Below are 20,665 nucleotides of genomic sequence, written 5' to 3'. Positions count from 1 at the left end.
AAATTTAAGGTGCGAGAACTGAGGTCTTTGTAAATTAACTTACTTGTGTGAAGCCTGTCAGACCTCTGGAATGACTTCTTTCCCAGGCCTAGCAAAGGATTTTCCACTTTAACTGAAGAAGAAAAGCTAGAGTTTGAGTTCTGAGGGCTGGTTGACTGTCCGTCAGATTGCTTTCCTTCCCATATCGCTAGGGGAAAATATATATATAAAAATATATTAAAAAAATATATAAAATATGACCCTGAGGGTATAAACAGAAACTAAACAATCAATCAAATGAACAATTAAATCATTCAATGCTAACCAAAGGAGTTATGTATGAGGCAATGTGACCCTTCAAATGTGTTCTGAGTCTGAGAATTAGGAGTCAAAAAGTAAAATAAAATCCCTTTCCTTCTCCCAGCACATTATTTGCTTCTGGTGGTAAATTTCCTTCCTAACAAAAATGCAAAGTTCTGCAAGACAGTTTAAATCTGGCCAACTCATATGATCAGCTGGCATCAAACTAAATTGTGTTATAAAATACAAAGCCTGTATCTAGACCAGTTTAAATTTAAAACAAAATAAGCAACAACAACAAAAAGTCCAAAGGCCTGTGGATATGTCCAATGGAAACCCAAATGTATCATGAATTCTTAGGAAAACCTTTTATTTTTAAAGGAGAGAACCAGTGAAGAGTTCAGTGTGAGCATCTTGGAAACATCAGCTTTATAAAGTGACTAATTAGAGGCTTCCAAATATTATTAGTTTAGACATATTGGAAGTTAGTTATTGATCTTATTCTAACATGCAAATCCCAATGATGTATTTTTTAACAACTGTATGATTACTCTGCATAAATTTCCCCCTTTACTTTAGAAGGATTTATACTGATGATTTGGCAGTAATATAATACAGTAATTTAAAAATAAAGGATATAGTATATGAATTTGGTATATAAAAATACTGGAAAAAGAAACTTTCACTGAAAAGACATTCAGTCTGCCTACCAGGTTTGGCAGGTACAGAGTCACTGGCTGCTTTGACAGTCTTCAGAGAGAGGTGCTGGTTGGAGGAGATGGACATGCTTGGCCTGCATTGCTGCTGCTGCTGTTTCTTCTGCTGTTGCTGTTTTAGAGCCTATAAAGAGAAAACTGACTGTAAGAAACAAAACAAATCAGTTTTTAGTAATCACAAAAAAAAAATGACTTTAAGTGGTGAAGAAGAGTATGCTGATTATCCAATTTCTTTGAAATCCATCAAAGTAAACAAAAATCTAAACTAAACTAATTAAACACAAGGCTTAAATAATCCTTAAGAGTTTGGATATTTTCTTTTTACCAATGTTCTCCTTTAAATAAATGTGAGAAATTTTCATTAACATTTTTAGAGCTTAAAAATCACCAGTAAGCCATGGACTTCTCATACTTGTAGTAGCAGAGAATTAGATGTTTTCAATCATTCTGAGAACAGAATTCTAAGCCCTGGACCAAGAAGAGTCCCATTTGCATCAACTTTATGTAGAAATGTAAATATTTAGCTTACGTATGTTTCAGAGGTTCTGCATTTGAACAAAAGGTTGCAAATAACTACTTGAATTTGATCTCAGGTAAGAGCAGTAAGATTTGGCCCAATGACCAAATAAATCTCAGCAATTTATAGCAATGCAGTAAACTGAAGGGAAGGAAGATTGGAAAACATGGGTTCTAAGAACAGTGTGATTCCTTCTGGTTATTTCAGAATATTGTAATTTCTATGACGTTCTTAGTTTAGAGAATATACTAAACTATTTAGAATGAACAGAAAGACAAATATCTTCCCAGATTTTAATCATAAAGATATATAAAGGCTATTTTTAAACTCAAGGGTTTAAAAAGAAAAAAAGACAGAAACTAAGAAAGTAAGACTACATTTCAGGAAAAAGTTAAACATCTACGACCTCATTAAAATGCCAGTTTAAGCTTTAACCTTCACGACCATCATGTACAAAAGTGTGGAATAACTGCCTACTTTTCTCCCGTTCCCTTTTCACAATATGGTTTTCTCCTTTTCACATTCACATATACCCCTGGCTATGCCATGCAAGCACAGTGGCAACACTTGATCTCCTTGATCTAAGCTGTCAGTGGAGAAAAGAAACTGAGAGAGTCAGGTATCTGGCTTACATTCACCTACAACATTTATAATAGGTGAGGCAGAAGCATAATGTCAGTGTTGTCTGATCACTGATTACAGCTTGTCTCTCATTCTTTGCAATCAGAACAGAAAATGTTTGTAAGCTTCCTGTGTGGCAGCCATTAGTATTCATTCCTTTCTATTCACAGTACCTAGGTCATTCTAAGTTAATGCAAAATTTAATAGAACCACTTGATCTTATCTATTTCTGCTATGATCATGTAAATTCAGATATATGATGAAAACAAAATAACTTGCAGCCTCTCTGTTTAAGAACTGTACTCGGTTTTCCCCTCCCTCAGTAGCTTACAAACCCTGTTCTAATTCTGTTTAAAATTTAAAAAGCAAACAACAAAAAAAACCTTCACTGGGGTAAAGGATAACTTACACTGAAATAAGTTTTCTCACCTAATAATATGAAAAACATATACTGGAGGCAAGGCCTTACTTTACATACCAACAATCTAATTTATATAATTTCTCATACTGGTATTCCTTAAAGAAATACAGTATTTGACTCCTGAGATTACAGGAGAATAACACGGAGTAGTATATATGTCATGAATAAGCTAGCAAGTTTCACTAAAATACTTGCCTCTTCTCTGTGGAAAAGAGGCATCTCATACTTCTTTTTTTTTAAATTAACATCTTTATTGGAGTATAATTGCTTTACAATGGTGTGTTAGTTTCTGCTTTATAACAAAGTGCATCTCATACTTCTTAAACTCTTGCAAAGAATGTGTAAAAATACAAGTGCTGCAGGATACCCAGGCAGATTGTAATTAACCTTATCAAATTTTTGGACATCTTTTAATAAAAGCACTTTTGGTTTAAACACTTTAAGACCTACTTAATTTAAAAAAATTTATCTCATCCATCCATCTATCTATCTATCTATCTATGTATCTATCTATCTATCTATCTATCTATCTACCTACCTATCTATATAGGGCCACACTGCGCAGCTTATGGGATCTTAGTTCCCTGACCAGGGACTGAACCTGGGTCCCAGCAGTGAAAGCGCTGAGTCCTAACCACTGGACTGCCAGAGAACTCCCTTAAAATTTTAATTAAACAGTTATGACATGAATACATTTTTACCATTTAATTCAAACATAAAGCTAAACTCTCTTTTGCCCAGCACTCAGTCTTGTTCCCCAATCCTCAAAGATAACCACAGTCATCAATTTATTTTTCCTTATTGAGCTTTTTTTACACTTACATTATATGTATGTGTTTGTGTGTATATACAGATTCATATTTCCATTAAAAATATACTATTGTTCTGGGTATATATGTGGCTATGTGTATGTTTTTAATGAATGTTGTAACACAACTTGATTTTAATGATTAAACATTATGGTGTGATGGTGTTTCCATGTCTATGCATACAGAAAAACTTAATTACAAGGTAAACTTTTAACCCTGTATAATTTTCTAGCATATGGATATGCCGCTGTTTATTAAGGAATTCATATATATATATATATATATATATCCACTTGCAAGTTTTTGCTATTACAAACTTTAATGCAAACATTTTTCTGTGTGTGTTATGTATATAAGTATGTATGAATACATGCATTTTTCTAAGATAAGTTCCCAAATATTTAACTACTTAGTCATGGGGGATATGCATTTAAAATTTTAATAAACATAAAATTTCTCTCCAAAGTAGCTGTAAGAATTTATATTCCACCAGCAAACTACAAGTAGTCATTTTCCCACATACTTGACAGTGCTTGTGCTTGATGTTATAATTAAGCTGTATTATATATACTAATCTGAGGATAAAATTAGTCTGTGTCCTTAATTATTAGTCAAATTTAAATTTACTGATAATTTGCATTTCAAAAAATAGAAAGCAAGTTCTTTGAAAAGCCCAATAAAATAGTTGGCAAGTAACACTGAGAAAAAAGAAGATACATCACAAATGAACAACAATGATGAACAAAAGAGAAACATAAAAAACAATACTATGTACAACTTTATATGAATATTTGAAAAAAATCAAGTGAAATGGAGCATTTTCTAAGAAAAGTAAATTTCCAAAATTGGCTCAAATATCTGAAAATCAAGAGACCAGTAGTAGTAGATGAAATTGAAATGCTAGGAAAACAGTTGTAAAAGTGAGATTTGCAGAACTTTCAGGGAAAAAAATACTTTCTATGATGTTTTCCAAAAATCAGAAAAATAATAGAGGGCTATACAACTTATTTTAGATGCTAAGAACAATCCTGATTCCAAAACTGTATAAGGATAGTACAAGAAAATAACAAAATCGAAGCTAAAATCTTAAATAAGAAAATTCCATTAACATATTAAAAATTATATAACAAACATATAGGGTTTATTCCAGAGAGCTACACAATACATTAACATTAGAAAGTCTAGCTCTGGAGTTCTGTATATTGGTTCACTTAAAGAGAAAGGCTACCTGATCATCTTCATAAATTCTGAAGAAACTCAACCTGAAAAATTCAATACCTACTCTTAATTAAACACACACACACATACACACACCCCTCATAGCAAATTGGAAACTAATCAGGAACTTTTAAAATGTGATAAAAAGAGTATCTACCATAAACTTATAACACAGAGGTGCATAATTTATTAAATACAAAGTGGGAAACCACACAAAATTTCTCCCTAATGTTCTTTCAAGAAATTTTCACTGACTGCCAGAATCATGCATTTTTAATGTAGGAGATTATAATTCTGATAAACAGAATAGCATGATTACCTGCTTTAGTGCCTTCTTGCTGTGCTTCTGTGACGGAGAAATGACTTTACCTGCTGGAATGGTGGGTGATGGGCAGCCTGACTGAGGAGAGGATGGTTGTGACAGTCTAGACGATACTAGGGGGGGAAATGACAATGAAAAGTTTTGTTATTAGAGTTGATATCAAGCACCATTCCTTCCCCAATCATATGCTGCTACCTGTATTAAGAACTGTGACCAAACACTTTTGGGAAGGATCTTCTTTTTGGAGTTCTACTGCAAACAGCCTCCCTTTTCAGTTTATTTCCTCAGAAAGCTCTAGTGAAGGATGATAGGACGGGGAAGGGATGGATGTTAGTATTCATTACTTTTCATTCTTTAATTTTTCAATAGAATTGACTGAAGAAGCAGGAAGTAGAATATAAACCATGAGTCATCAACTAAGATAAAACTTAGAAAAGATGCTAGAGCCTGTTGGACAGTATCTATGTTCTTAAGGTAAATCTAATAACAACATGATATTGTGGAAGAGCCCTGGGTTGATAGAATGGGTTCCAGTTTTCCCTATCTTTAAAATGGAAGGCAATAAGGCCATTCCACCTCAAACACTACCATAGCTTTAATTTTTATATTCCTTCATCTCTTACATCAATAGTTTTAGGTCTACCCATGTGAAAGGGTACTTTAGGATTTCTCTGATGGAATCAGTGTAGGTTTGCACAGGATGTAACCACTCTCTACTTCATCACCAGCTGTTTTATACCTCATCAGAGCTTAGCCAAACCTTAGTATTATGTGAATGAGGGTTTTCCCTTCAAGGGCCTATACCTCTTATAATAAATAGCAATTAGATCTTTATGTTCTATAAAGTTCAACAGTGTATTATTTATGATACGAGATAACAAAAGAAATTGCTGATTCAGACCCCTTAATAATAAAAATAATAATCACTACTGCTAGTGATGACTCTCAAAGAATCCATGTTTACTAATGCCTTCTTTCAAAGTAGCTGGACTGAAAGGGCCTGGATAGCAAAATGGCATCTCATGGTATGGCTAACGAGTCTCAAGATACCATATGAAGTATGCTGGCAGGTAGCTACCTGACATAAGAATGTAGAAACATGGTTCACTGGAATATATAAGTTTTGGAATACGGCATTTCAACGGACTCTTAGATGTCCTAAGAAAGGAATGCACAGTAGACAACATTTAAAGAGGACAACAGTAGACAATTTTAAGAAGAAGACCTATCATAGTTAGATTTAGCTTTGTATCCCAACCCTTATAATAAGGTTATATATGGGAAAGAACTGACATACAGTAAGCGTGGAGTTAAAAAAAAATTCACCGTAATATACAATACAAAAAATGGAGCTGGATAATTCTTGAGATGGTTAAGCAACAAAAAGAAACCATATCCTTAGTGCACTTAGATGTTGACCAATATTTTAAAGTAACAGTTTCACTGAGATATAACTTATATGCCATACAATTCACCTAAAGTGTACAATTCAATGGCTTTTAATATATTTGCAAAGTTGTGTAACCATCATCACAATCAATTTTCATCACCCACTAAAAAAACCCTGTACTGGTTAGCTGTCACTCCTCTTTCCCCTAACCCACTCCCCTAGTCCAAGGTAATCACCAATCTGTTTTTTGTCCCTATGCACTTGCCTATTCTGGACATTTCATATAAATGGTATCATACGGTATGTGCTGTTTTGTGAATGGCTTTTTTTACTTAGCATGTTTTAAAGATTCACCTCTGTTAGAGCATGTATCAATACTTTATTCCTTTTTATCATCAAATAATATTCTATTGTATGCATACGCCACATTTTGTTATTCATTAGCTGATTTGACGTTTGAGTTGCTCAAAAGGCCATATGAGTTGCTTCCACTTTTTGCCATTACGAACACTCGTTTGCAGAATTTTGTGTTGGATATATGTTTTCAATTCTCCTGGGTTCATACCTAAAAGTGAAATTGCTGGTTTTTTCAGTAACTCTATGTTTAAACTCTTTGAGGAAGTGCTAAACTGATTTCCAAGATGGCTGAACCATTTTTTACAATTCCACCAGAAATGTATGAGGGTTCTAATTTCCTCACATCCTTGTCAATATTTGATACTGTCTGTCTTTTTGATTTGACCAATGTTTTTAAAGGGAAATTATGAAAATAAAGCTAAAAACTATTAATATTTAACTATATTTATTTTCTTTTTAATGGTTTGCAGAAACCTGAGATTATTCATGTCCTCACCTGTCCCAATAACTGTCTGAAAATAAACAGAAAACAAACGATCAAGCCAAAATGACCCCATTAAAGAACATAAGAATTCTACTTTGTAGCCTGGAAAAGAGATAATAAAGCTATCTGTAATTACCAGGGCAAACTGTTTAGAATGTTTCCCTTTAAGGCAAAAGCCCTTTCTAACAAATGAATCCATAAACATATCTCAAAGCCAACTGAAATAAATCAAGAAAATTCCAGGACCCACCAATGAGGAATACCTCCCAGTACTTAATGCCAAGTACTGGTCTCATAACTTTAATGAAACTTAAACTTTACTCTAACTTTTAAATACTAAAGGTTCAGAACTACGAACAGCAAATAAGATTTAAACACACGTTGAGAAACTCATCTCTTTTAATTCCTGTTAGTGTCTACATTGTCTCCAAGACACGTAACTTTATTAGAGCAACCATGAATTAAACATTGTCTATGTGCCTAATGGTGCGCTAGGTTCATTTGAGCAGAATTTCATTGAACTCTTGTAACTACTCTCTAAGATGGGTACAACTTCTCTTTCTACCCCCACCCAATCTCCTCCAATTCTATCCTCTGAGATAACTAAATAATATAGTTGGGATGGCATCCTTGCTGACATTTTTCTATGCAAAAAAAAAAAAAAAATTTCAAGGATATACATTTATAAATAAATAAATATACACACCTGCATATTGTGGTGGTATTATCTAAATTTTCCCTATCTGGAAATTTAATTAGCCTGACAAAGGACACAGCTAGTAAGGAGCACAACCAAGATTTGGACTTTGTATAGTTTCAGAATGAGTGAGTACTTGTAGTGAGCTAAGTGGTGGCCACCAAAAGTCATGTCCATGTCCCAACCCCCAGAACGTGGAAATGTTACATTATTTGGAAAAGGAGTCTTGGCAGATTTAATTAAGGATTTTGAGATAAGGAGATCATCCTGGATTATTCCACTGGGCCTTAAATCAAATGACAAGTGACCTTAGACACAAGACAGGCACAGAGGAGAAAGCCATGTGGACAGAGGCAGAGACTGGAGGATGTGGCCATAGGGAAAGTATGTCAGCAACCACCTGAAGCTAGAAAATACACAGAACAGACTTCTCCCTTAGAGTCTCTGCAGGGAGTACAGCCCTGCTGACACCTTGACTTCTGACTTCTGGCCTCCAGAACTGTGAGAAAATAAATAAATTTCTGTTGTTTTAAGGCTCCTGGTTTGTGGTAATCTGTTACAGCAGCCTCAGAAAAGTAATACAGCACTTAAAACTGATTTTATTTTTTTAAGTATCAACTCATAGATGTTTACATATTTGAAATGTTTACATCATTAGCAATTATTAAAAATTTGGCACTCAAACTGTGCACTTTTGGGGTAGTGGGAGTTCCTTCAAGTTGTAAACCATCTTTGGGACATGGTCCCAGCAGTATCCAACCACTTCCTTGCTATCTGGCACAGAAAGAGTCCTAGAAAAATCTTGCATAATTTTTTTGCCCAGACTTGGAGCACTCCCTTCTCCAAGGAGACCCGATACCTTTTTATTGAAAATGGTATTAAAACACTGCACTTGATGCTACTCAGTTACCACTGGTTCTAGAACTTTTCAGTTACTGGGACAAAAAAAAAGAATTTTTGTCAAAGGAAAAACTTTTTTAAATTCATGCAAAAGATAACAAATCGGAATTTATGATTACAGCATTGTCACTTAACTTTTCTGATTTTATATTTCTATAGCTTTTCTTCCCAGATAATCCTGGTTTCTAATAACATTACTGTAACTATTAACTTGTTTTCTATTATAGATTTAATTTCAAAGAAATCATATCAATATAATTACTGAAAAGAAGACTACCGAAGGCAGTTTAAGATTTCTGAGTTTGGTCTCCCACATCTAAGACATATCCTACAGTAACTTACCTATGTCATTATGTTCAAATTTGACATATACTTGAGTTTGCTTTAAGTTGTCTGGTATTTCTAGAAAGTGCATTTTAAAATTTTAATTGGTTTAATTATGTAAAACTATAAAACAAGTTACTTTCATATAAGCCTAGCTCCCTCCCCTGTCTACACAAACTTTATTACCTCCTTTCCCTTAAAGGAAATAATTTATATTAGTTTTTATCCTTCCATTGTTTTTTATTTGCATTTTTGTTTTGGTGAAAACATTGTGTGTGTGTGTATTTTAATGTTAACTCACTTCTTTAAGCAAAAAAACACATGTACTAGAAATTGTCCATACCCTTGATTTTTAAAATATAATCAATATAATATATCCTGGGGAAGAGAAGAGAACAGAACATAAGAGATCTTCCTTTTAACACCTGCAAAAGATTCCACTGGCAGATGGACCATAATTTCTTCAGCTGGACTCTTATTTTGGTAATTTCTAGTCTTTTGCTCTTATTACTACAATGTCTTAACCAGCAGTTTCTAAGGTGTTGTACCAAGAACAAAACCATCACTATCTAAAAATCTGTTAGAATGCAAATTACTAGATCCCAGCCCAGATCTACTGAACCAGAAACTCTGAAGGTGGGGCCCAGGAATCTGCATCATAATAAGCTCTCCAGGTGATTCTGATGCATGTTCAACTATAGTATATACTGAGAAACAGTTTTCCAAAGTGGTTGTACCGATTTATACTCCTACCAGCAATATATGAGAGTTCCAACATAAGTTACCACATAAACAGAATAAAGGAAAAAAATATATCTACTGAAATAGTAGATGAAGGAAAAGCAACTGATAAAATTCAACATCTGTTCATTATAAAATCTCTTAGACTACAAATAGAAAGGAACTAACTTCATCTAATAAAGAGTGTCTACAATAACCTACTGTAGTCAACATCATTCTTAAAATGGCATAATATTCAAAACTTTACCTTATAAATATAGAGAATGAAAAGGATGATTGACGTTACCACTCCTATGTCACTCTTTACTGGAAGCCCTAGCCAGTATAACATGGCAAAAAAATAAAACTGCCACGACTCATAAATCACATGTTTGTATATGTGGACAATCCTAAGAATAAACCTATATATAAACCATTAGATTAGAAAATAATTTAGAAATGTTGCTGGATACAATATCAATGTTGGGAGAGGCAATCCACCACGTGCCCTCAAGTGTTGCTACAAGTACTTGCTGGGTATGCCAAGAATGCAAGTCCCTGAATGCTGTATTTACAGTCAGCAACTCAGAGAAGGCAGTAACTCTTCCCAAAGTAGGCTTGCTTCCACTTACTATTTAAAAGCCCTGAAAGGAGACACAGAGTTGGCCAACAGGCACATGGAAAGATGCTTAACATGATTAATCATCAAAGATATGCAAATCAAAACCACAATGAGATATCACCTCACACTTGTCAGAATAGCTATCATCAAAAAGACAACAAATAACAAGGGCTGGCAAGGATGTGGAGAAAAGGGAACCCTCATGTACTGTTGGTGGGAATGTAAATTGGTGCAGCCACTATGGAAAAACAGAAGAATGATTCCTCAAAAAATTAAAAATAGAACTACCACATGATCCAGCAGTTCCACTCCTGGGTATTTATCCAAACAAAACAAAAACATAATCAGGAAAGATATATGCACCCCTATGTTCACTGCAGCATTATTTATAACAGCCAAGATATGGAAGCAATCCAAGTGCCCACCAACAGATGAATGGATAAAGAAGATGTGCTATGTATGTATGCATGTACATACAAACACACACACACAACGTGGCACATTACTCAGCAATAAAAAAGAATGAAATCTTGTCACCATGTGTGGCAACAATGATGCATCCAGAGGGCATATTATACTAAATGAAGCCAGAAGAACAAAGACAAATACTGTATGATTTCACTTATATGTGGAACCTAAAAAACAAAACAAATGAACAACCAAAACTAAACAGAAACAGAATGGGAACTCCTTGGCAGTCCAATGGTAAGGACTTGGCACTTTCACTGCCGTGGCCCAAGTTCAATTCCTGGTCAGGGAACTAAGATCCTGTAAACCGTGCATTGTGGCCAAAAAAAAACAAAAACCCAGAAACAGACCCATAGATATGGAGAACAAACAGGTGGTTGCCAGAGGGGAGAGTGGTGGTGAGGGGAAGAAAGAAACAGGTGAGGCAGATTAAGGGGTACAAACTTTGTTACCAAATAAATGAGCCACAGGTATGTAATATATCCTACCCTATGGGGAATATAGTCAATAATGGTATAATATCTTTGTGTGGTGACAGAGGACAACTAGACTTATCATGGTTATCATTCTGAAATTCAGAAATATGGAATCACTATGTTTTGTACCAGGAACTGACACAGTGTTGTAGGTCAACTATACTTCAAAAACAAACTCATAGAAAAAAATGATCAGATTTGTGATTACCAGAGGTGGGGAGGTTGTGGGGACTGATGAAGGTACAAGCTTCCAGTTAGAAGATAAATAAGTACTAGGGATGTAATGTACAACATGATAAATACAATTAACACCACTGTATGTTATATATGAAAGTTAAGGAAGTACACCCTAAAAGTTCTCATCACAAGGAAAAAATTTTTTTCTAATTTCTTTAATTTTGTATCTATTTCAATATATGAGATGATGGATGTTCACTAAACTTAATGTGGTAATCATTTCATGACATATGTAAGTCAAATCATTATGCTGTACACCTTAAACTTATACAATGTTGTATGTCAATTGTATCTCAATAAAAATGGAGGGCAGGAAGGGAGGGAGGGAGGGAAGGAGGAATTGAACTCCTCAACCTCAGTGTTCCTTGGCTAAGATACAAACCAACAGCATGAGTAGCATGCACCTGGGCCCGTTATCTCATCAGCGATGGAAGACTTGGAGATAAAGAGGAACCAACACAACAAATATGCCATGTTCATACTGCTTGCTATGCTGTGAGTAATAAAGTCCTTTTTCTCTGACCCAGGAGTCTTGCATCTTCTGTCAACATGCATGAACCAATACAAAGCTAACTTGTTAGCTTACAAAAAGGATAGAATCCTAGACCCTTCACAGACATTGACAATCAATTTATAAAAATTAACTATATGTATTTTTTTTTTGCCCACATCACGCAGCTTGTGGGATCTTAGTTCCCTGACCAGAAATTGAACCTGTGCCTTCTGCAGTGGAAGTGTGGAGTCCTAACCATTGGACCGCCAGGGAAGTCCTTGTATGTATTTTTATATATCAGCAATAAGCAATCATGAAATGAAAAAAATTTTAATCCATTTATAATAGAATAAAAAATGTCAAAGAATAAATCTAATAAAAGATGTACAAGACCTCTACAAAGAAAATTACATGAAATTAATGAAAGAAAACTGCAGAAAATGCAGTAATATCACTTTCATAGATTGAAGGGCTTAATGTAAACATGCAACAGAGCCCAAACTGACATACAGTTTTAAAGCAATCCCGATCAAAATCCTAGCAGGTTAATGGGAGCGGGGGCATGTGAAAACTGACTAGCTGATTCTAAAATTTACATGGAAATGAGATGGGACAAAAGAACCAAAAAATCCTGAAAAACAAAGAGTTTAAAACTCTTTGGTTCTGCAAATAAACTAACTGCTTAAACAACACTTCTCAAGATTATATCCTGAACTACTAGTCCTCCAATGTGGACGGCGCAGCAGAGTCAAAAGCACTCATTTAAGAACTTATGTAGTACCTGATTAGAACCAAAAATGCTTGCTTTCATATAAACATATAGACATAACAAAAGATTAACAAGTTCTGATCAAAAGCACTCATATTTGATTTAAAAAACCAAAAATGTCACACACAAAAACCAACCAGCGACCTAGTAGTGAGATCTTTTTAAACTCAAATTTAAGTGTTTTCAGAAAAATATTTGAAACAAATTTTAGAACTGAGGCTTATTAAAGCCAGTTTTACACAGTTTACTGGAAGTAGTTTCAGGCTGTTGGATACATATGTACCATACCCTGAGTATAAGATCAGAAGGTACCATTTTTCAGATATATTATAGCACTGGGAATTTTCCATTTCAACAAATGATTATCATATTGAACAAGGTCAAAAGGGTAATGGACTATTCATATTAGATGCATTTGAATTAAAAGCTTTAGTAAATAATCTCTGACTTAGCATTTTAGATCCTCCTGAAGACATTCAATGGGTCTCTCTGAAGTATTAGAGAGACTATCAGAAATAATGGAGCAGTAATACCAAAATTGAAATTGAGCTTTCTATAGCTGAAGGATTAATAGCTGAAAGAGTGCATGGTCAAAAACAGCAATCCTTCTCTTAAGAGAGAGTTTTATTTTCACAGTAGTCTTTCTTTAGAGGAATTTCATTTCCAGAAGTAACAGACCGTTTTAGTTCCAAATCCCTTCTCCTCACACCAGTCTACTCCAAACTGAGCAGGCTGTGGCTCCTGATTATATTCAAACAGTCCCCTAACCAAAGATGAAGAGGCCATACCTGAACACCTTCCCTTGCTTCTGGGTACCCTAACTATCCAAGGTGTAGCTGTCTTTAATACATGACAAAGCTAAAACCTCCAATTCAGACACTAATCACCCCAGGAGAGAAGACAGCATCTCTCCCAAAGGCCTCTCACTGTTGTGGCCTCTCCCGTTGCGGAGCACAGGCTCCGGACGCGCAGGCTCAGCGGCCATGGTTCACGGGCCTAGCCGCCCCACGGCATGTGGGATCTTCCCAGACCGGGGCACGAACCTGTGTCCCCTGCATCGGCAGGCGGACTCTCAACCACTGCGCCACCAGGGAAGCCCCTCTCCAGTATACTTTTTAAAGGTGACATTTCTATATATATATAATCATCACTATTCAGTAACTTAACACATATATAAATGCTGTTAGAGGGCAGACAGGTCTACGGTATTTTAAGTAACTCCAAACACACTATGTATCAAATTCCTGAAGCAGTAAAATTAACATGAGCTCATGTTCCTGGAAAGAATTAGTAACACCCTATAAGTGAAAAAGCATATTTCACTTAATTTTTTTCTTGACATTTTGAAAGCAGACCAAACTTTAACAAAACTTTTTTCAGAAGATAAAAATAATGCTTGTGCAGTTGCTTCATGCTGCAGTATTTATATTTTAGGGAAAAGGCAGAGACTTCACTTAGCTACAGTCCTACAAAAAAGCAACAGAAAAGTTGATTTTAATCATTTTTCTGGCATTATTCCATCTTACCTTGGATTGGAATTCCAAAAAGCTCGTCTCTGAACATTGTTTCCTGTCTGAAAATTAGAAACCAGAACTACAAACTTCTAAGTTCTTCCACCTTACACAGAAATCAATGAACTAGTGTTAACATTGGACTGAATTTCAAAGTTCTATTCTCTGTCCCTATCTGGCTAAAAGGTATATCTATATCAAGAGAGTTTCTATCGATTTCCAACTAGAAGTATCAGTTTTGCTGTCAGAGCTCTTTATTTTTGTACATAAAAGGAAGTGGGTTTTGATACTATCTCAGTGTTCTTCCTGTCTTACAATGCATTTGAAATAAAGTGATGTCAGATTGAGAGTAAAGGCCCTAAATAAGAAAAAGGAATAGGCACATTTAGTTTGTTTTACCTTTATTAATAACTGCAACTGACTTAGAACTGTTGTGCAGCATGCTGCTACTATCACTAACTACAAGTTTTCCATTTTAACTTGCACTGGACTACAAAAACATTGATAAATATATAATATAAACCTAAAATTTTACATTTCTATGCCTATGTCATATGCATGACCCATGAATGAGAGAAGCACATCCTACGAGAGACTAAATCATTCTTCATTATTGCTAGCTCAGTATTTATCCATTTCTGAAGACTATCAGAGCTGCTAGAGTAGTTAGCATGTCCATATGCCATCATGTGCACCTCTCATCTCCACCTTCCAAACACCACATAAAGGCCATTCTATACCCAGTTTAATAGGCTACAATCAGAAAAGATCTTTATTGAACATCTCATCTTAACGTAAACTGAGGCTAAGTAATATTGTGACAATTTCTAGAAGAAGAATGAATCAGAGGCAGTTCAAAAATAATTTATGTGGACCACAATTTTGAATTTGCTATTACCTTGCTGTTAATATCTTCTATTATTATGCCGAGTGTGGGGCAAGGTTATGCTATTTTAATCTACCCATTGTCTACGGACAATGGGGTTCTATTGTTATTTTAAATCCTCCTGTATCACAATACATTTACCTTAGAGAGAGCCTTTTACAACCACTAACAACCACTACTTCAAACAGCCACTGCAGTTATAAAGCAGAAACTGACACACCATTGTAAAGCAATTATACTCCAATAAAGATGTTAAAAAAACAGAAACAGCCACTGCAACATATGAGCTACTGAAAAGCAAAGACTTCCACAACCAATATTTTGTTCCCAGTTTACTAGTCTGACCTCCTTTAGTACTGATTTCCCTGTTTCCAGCCACATCCAGAAATTATGAATCTAGCTGTCTCTCTTGCCTGATGACTTGGCTTGGTTCCTAATCCTAGATCAACAATTCCCAAACTTAAAAAGAAAAATTTAAACTGGGGAGAAGAAGAGGAGAGACAGAGCCCTTAATACTTCTGGCTCCATCCTTCCACAAAAAAAAAGGTCTTTAGTAGACTCTGAGAAACGTAAAGTCCTGGACACATCTCCTTTCACTACTGACAGGGATTACTTTAAAAAACACATATCAAGAATATTGGTCACAGGTCCCAACCTTGCCTTGCCTTTATTCCATTTGTTCCTAACACATGATGTCTGAGCTGCTCTCTAAGTGTTGTGATCCTAAAGCTAGGATCCTCTGGTTTCAAAATTTGCCCAACTTGCAAGTGTAGTAGCTGTATGAGAGCACAGATAATGCCATCAATTATCTAAATTTTCTCCAGGAGTAGCACACACATTAACATAGAAATGATAATAAAGCAGATGATTTTTCTGTTATAGTTCAAAATCAATAGTTCTAGAGGTACTTAAAATTAATGAGTCAAGTATTCCAACAAGCATCACTCTAACTTCTAGATCCAAAGGCAACTCACCTATGACTCAAACGTAAGAGGTCATCCAAGCTAGGGAAACTCCTGGATGTCTATTTTGCTCTGGAATATCACTGTATCAGTCCTTATAAAGGAACCAGCATGAACTGGCTTAAAATGTGCCCTGCCATGTATGGCTAAATTTATCAATATTGGGGTAAAAACAATTTGCCCTCTTCAAAAAGACTCTTGACAAGAAGTTACAGATAATTAGAAGAAGAGGTAATAAAATGTATCCTTAAGTGGAAAATTCATCCCAGGGAAGCTGCGGCAACAAAGATATTATTCCCTAAAGCAAGTTTTTGGGTAAGCTATGAAACAGAAACCAAGCAGGAGATGAGAGCAAAGACCAGCAGACTAAATTTAGTCTTTGCTAGTAGAAATGAAAAGCATTATTTTCCTAGTAAGGAGAGAGTTCTTAGAGCAATTAAGTCCTCAAATTTTAAAAGAGAGCATTAGAGAGGTAAATAAAATAAGAGCATCCTAAAAAAGGTTACGGGCAGCCAAGAGCTAAAAATAAACCCAGGTAAAACCCAGAGCCATGTCATCCAATGTGATGGCCACTAGCCACATGTAGCTATTTAAATTTTAGTTAAAATAAAATTACAAATTCAGTTCCTCTGTCACACTAGCTATATTTCAAGTGCTCAAAAGACACATGTAGCTAGTGGCTACTTTGTTGAGTTGGACAGCATAGATGCAGAACACTTCCATCGCTGCAGGAAATTCCACGGGACAGTACTGATCTAACTGGTAAGGGAAAGAGACTAACTGACGTGGGGTCTAGAAAAAGAGGAACTATTAACAAGGGCATTTGTCCTACAGCATTCAGTACTTTATGGAGGGATCAGGTGGATTTACCTTTCCTTTTCCACCTGCTCTTTTTTCCCTCCTTGTTGCTGCCACCATCACTGCTGCTGCTGCTGTTCTCAGAACTCTGGGAATCTGACTGACCATCACTGCTTTCTTCTGAACCTTCTGATAGCTCTTTCACCCCATCCGGCACATCTTTCTGAAAATGTAGGCATCCAATTAGGATTAATCATTACCATTTCAGCAAATAGGAATTAAATTTCTGATATGCACTGTTGTGACTTTTAATTGTGCTGATTAATTTTTAGTATTATAAGATTCAGTAGCAGAACCAGCAATAATTTCTGAATTCCTGTCATCTCTCTTCTTTGGGTCAAATTAGTTAATGCTTCCATCCATACTCAAAGATAAAAAATATACATGACAATCTTATGCAGGCACAACACAGAGGCTTAAATTAGACAAAAAACTTGGTATATATAAATCCAGGTAAATGATGAAATGTTCAGGATAAAATCTATATACAATTTTTTAAAATGTACGTACACCCATCATCCATGTAATATATATATACATATATATATATATTTGTGTGTATGTAAGTACCAGTATGTATTGTAAATTCAGTTAAGAGTCTGGATAGCAAGTGATAGTGCATTATTTGAATCTAACTGGTTCCAAAAATTGGTTAGTAAGTAGCAAGAGTCAAACACAAAAGGAATGGTTTAAAAAAAAAAAAATCACATGAATCTTTGGCTTCTGCACTGGACAGTGAGAATGCTAATCAGAAAGGACATCTGTGTCAGCCACGGTATGTGAGAGATATAACAGGGTAGTTGTAAGATCAAGAACTAGGAAATTAAGACTTTGGGGGTTTGAATTCTGGCTTTATCTTCTCCTAATTATGCAGCCTTGGTCAAAGTTTTAAACTCTCATGCCTCAGTTTCCCCATCTATAAGATGGGGTGACAGTTCCTACCTTAAAAGATCATTCTGAAATTAAATGAGTTAATAAATATAAAATGCTTAGAACAAAGCATGGCGTATGATAAGAGCTCAATAAATATTAGCTACTATGTATTTATGTAGTATGTAAAATATATACATATAAATAAACACATTAGTGAATGTTATTTCTGAGTTATAAAACTATGGATGATTCTTTTTTCTTCTCAATATATTTTTTGTTTTCCCACATAATTTATTTTTATAATCAGATAAAAAGTAATTCTGACACATGACCCTCCCACCTATAACTAGTACTCACAACATTATAGTCAAGATAGTAACCTCTGATCTAATAAGGAACTGTTTTTTTCCACTTATGTTTATATCTAGGGCCATTTCACGTTATACACTTTCTTAAAATACATATCCTTTCCTTCAAAATACAGGAAACTTTTATAGAGTTAGTTGCAAACAAGACCTCTTGATCTGTAAGTTCAACATGTACTTTAAATACAAATATAACTGTCTTCTTCTTCTTTTTTTTTTTTTCCGGTACGTGGGCCTCTCACTGCTGTGGCCTCTCCTGTTGTGGAGCACAAGCTCCGGATGCGCAGGCCCAGCGGCCATGGCTCACGGGCCCAGCCGCTCCGCGGCATGTGGGATCCTCCCAGACCGGGGCACGAACCCATGTCCCCTGCATCGGCAGGTGGACTCTCAATCACTGCGCCACCAGGGAAGCCCCCCCTAACTGTCTTCTTAAACTTGTGTTCCCCCCAGGATCAACTCATGCCCCAAATCTTAGAGTCACTGCACCCCTTCTTTTACCCACTCCAAATAGTTTACGTTTTATTTCTCTAATGTTCCTTGTCTCCATCTGTTTCACCACTCTCACAGTTTAGGCCAATTATCTCTTCCAAACAATCATAACCATCCTTTTGACAAATTTTCTTGCTTAACTCTTAAGTGTATCCTACTTGAATTATCTTCCTAAACATGATTTGATCATGCTGTTCTCCAAAAAAACCTCTGCCGTTTCCTCAATACATACCTACCCTCCCTCCTTCTCTCTCTTAACCGCTCAGTCAGGTTTTCAAAAGCCTCCAAAGTTTGTTCTTCACCTAACATTTACCCCATCCTGACTCCTTACCACACTAGCCCACACACAGATTATGGTCTAACCACTCCAGTTTACTTTCAAATCCATTCTGAATCCTTTTATCTGTGCCTTTGCTTAAGCTATTCCCTTGTCCTGGAAGGCCCTTCCTTCCATTATTTATCTGCCAAAGTTCAACTCAAATTTTACAACTTTAAAACAACAGAAAAACAAACTAAAACTTCCAGATCCCTTTATTCAAGGTTAATCTTTATTTCTCTATGCTCTCACAGTACTTTACAGCACAGTATGTTTTGTGAGCAGGCAATTATTTCAGTAACCATTCAAGAGATCAGGGACCATAGTTTGTCCTCCTTTATAGCCTCTACAGTGTCAGGTATAGAATAGGCATTTAATAAATGTTATTAACAATATAGAAGGTCTAGAACAACTAAAACCTAAAAGAAACACAGAAAGCTCTATGTGGGACTAGATCCCTGTAACCCTGTGAAGTTCAACAAGGTGTTTTAAAAGGAGGTATTATGGGTAAGTTAGATCTTTTTAATGTTAGTGGGCTACACACAACCAGTGAGCACAGTGATGACTACAGCCAAAACTAAACAGGTAAGAGGGGACAGAGTCCCACACACACATGACACAGTCATTGCACGCCAAGCATTAATTCTCCTCCTGCTGATAAATTTCCTTTGGGAAACAACCCTTGCCTCAATTCATCTGGCTTGAGAGGGCTTAACCACACTTTCACATCAAGGGTGATCATGAACTTAAGAGTGGCCAATCAGAAGACTCCATATGTTTGGCAACGGCGATCATTCTGGTATAGGCACATGGGCCAAGCCAAACCAATTAAGCCACATCAGAACTAACTAAAGGGCTCCTACTTCAGTTCCTGAGACTCCTTCTCTCCAGACTTACAGGTTGCAGAGTGGGGGTTGGGAGTGAAGTCATGTACGATGAGGAGAGGGCCTGCCTGAGAATGAAGCCAAAAGAAAGCGGAGAGACCCACCCCTGATGACAATCATTTGAGCTCCTGAATTCAGGCTGAGTTTCCCTAGAATTTTCAGTTATGTGAACTAGTAACTGTTTCACTCAAGCTCATTTGAGTTGGTTTTTCTGTTTGTAACTGAAAGGACACTGATAAGTCAAGGTCCCTTTTTAGTGCAGAAATTAGAACTTAGCAAGCCTGTTATGGTAAAAGAACACGGGAATTCAGTCAGATATGGATTCATATTCTGGTTCTGATACTATCTGGCCAACACTGAGCAAGAAAATCCAATCTTATGAACTTCGGCTTTCTCTATCATAATAAAGGAATAATAACTACAACTCTGAATTGTAATGGAGAATTAAATCAGAAAGTAATAAAAAGCATCAAGGCTGTATACTCCACAGTAATACCATTATTTAAATATGTGGGGCTTCCCTGGTGGCGCAGTGGTTGGGAGTCTGCCTGCTAATGCAGGGGACACGGGTTCGAGCCCTGGGCTGGGAGGATCCCACATGCTGCGGAGCAACTGGGCCCGTGAGCCACAACGACTGAGCCTGCACGTCTGGAGCCTGTGCTCCGCAACGGGAGAGGCCGC

At 36.0% G+C, this 20,665-nt stretch overlaps 1 protein-coding gene across 2 annotated transcripts in view; it reads right to left on the bottom strand.

The window, feature by feature from the left end:
* The window catches only part of ASXL2 (ASXL transcriptional regulator 2), a gene marked incomplete at its 5' end in the record, with an annotated part of 122,091 nt that overhangs the window by 24,478 nt on the left and 76,948 nt on the right, over positions 1-20,665 (bottom strand). Inside the window, 4 exons of one of the 2 annotated variants that reach the window (XM_079721236.1) lie at positions 44-187; positions 990-1,119; positions 4,901-5,016; positions 17,070-17,220. In XM_079721236.1, coding sequence (XP_079577362.1) covers positions 44-187; positions 990-1,119; positions 4,901-5,016; positions 17,070-17,220 — 541 coding nt within the window. The remainder of the gene's footprint in view (positions 1-43; positions 188-989; positions 1,120-4,900; positions 5,017-17,069; positions 17,221-20,665) is intronic. The other variant, XM_079721237.1, reaches the window with a different exon arrangement.

The sequence above is a fragment of the Hyperoodon ampullatus genome, assembly GCF_949752795.1.
Source record: "Hyperoodon ampullatus genome assembly, chromosome: 15".
In the NCBI taxonomy this organism is placed as follows: domain Eukaryota; kingdom Metazoa; phylum Chordata; class Mammalia; order Artiodactyla; family Ziphiidae; genus Hyperoodon; species Hyperoodon ampullatus.
This window is presented reverse-complemented; position numbering and strand designations above follow the sequence as displayed.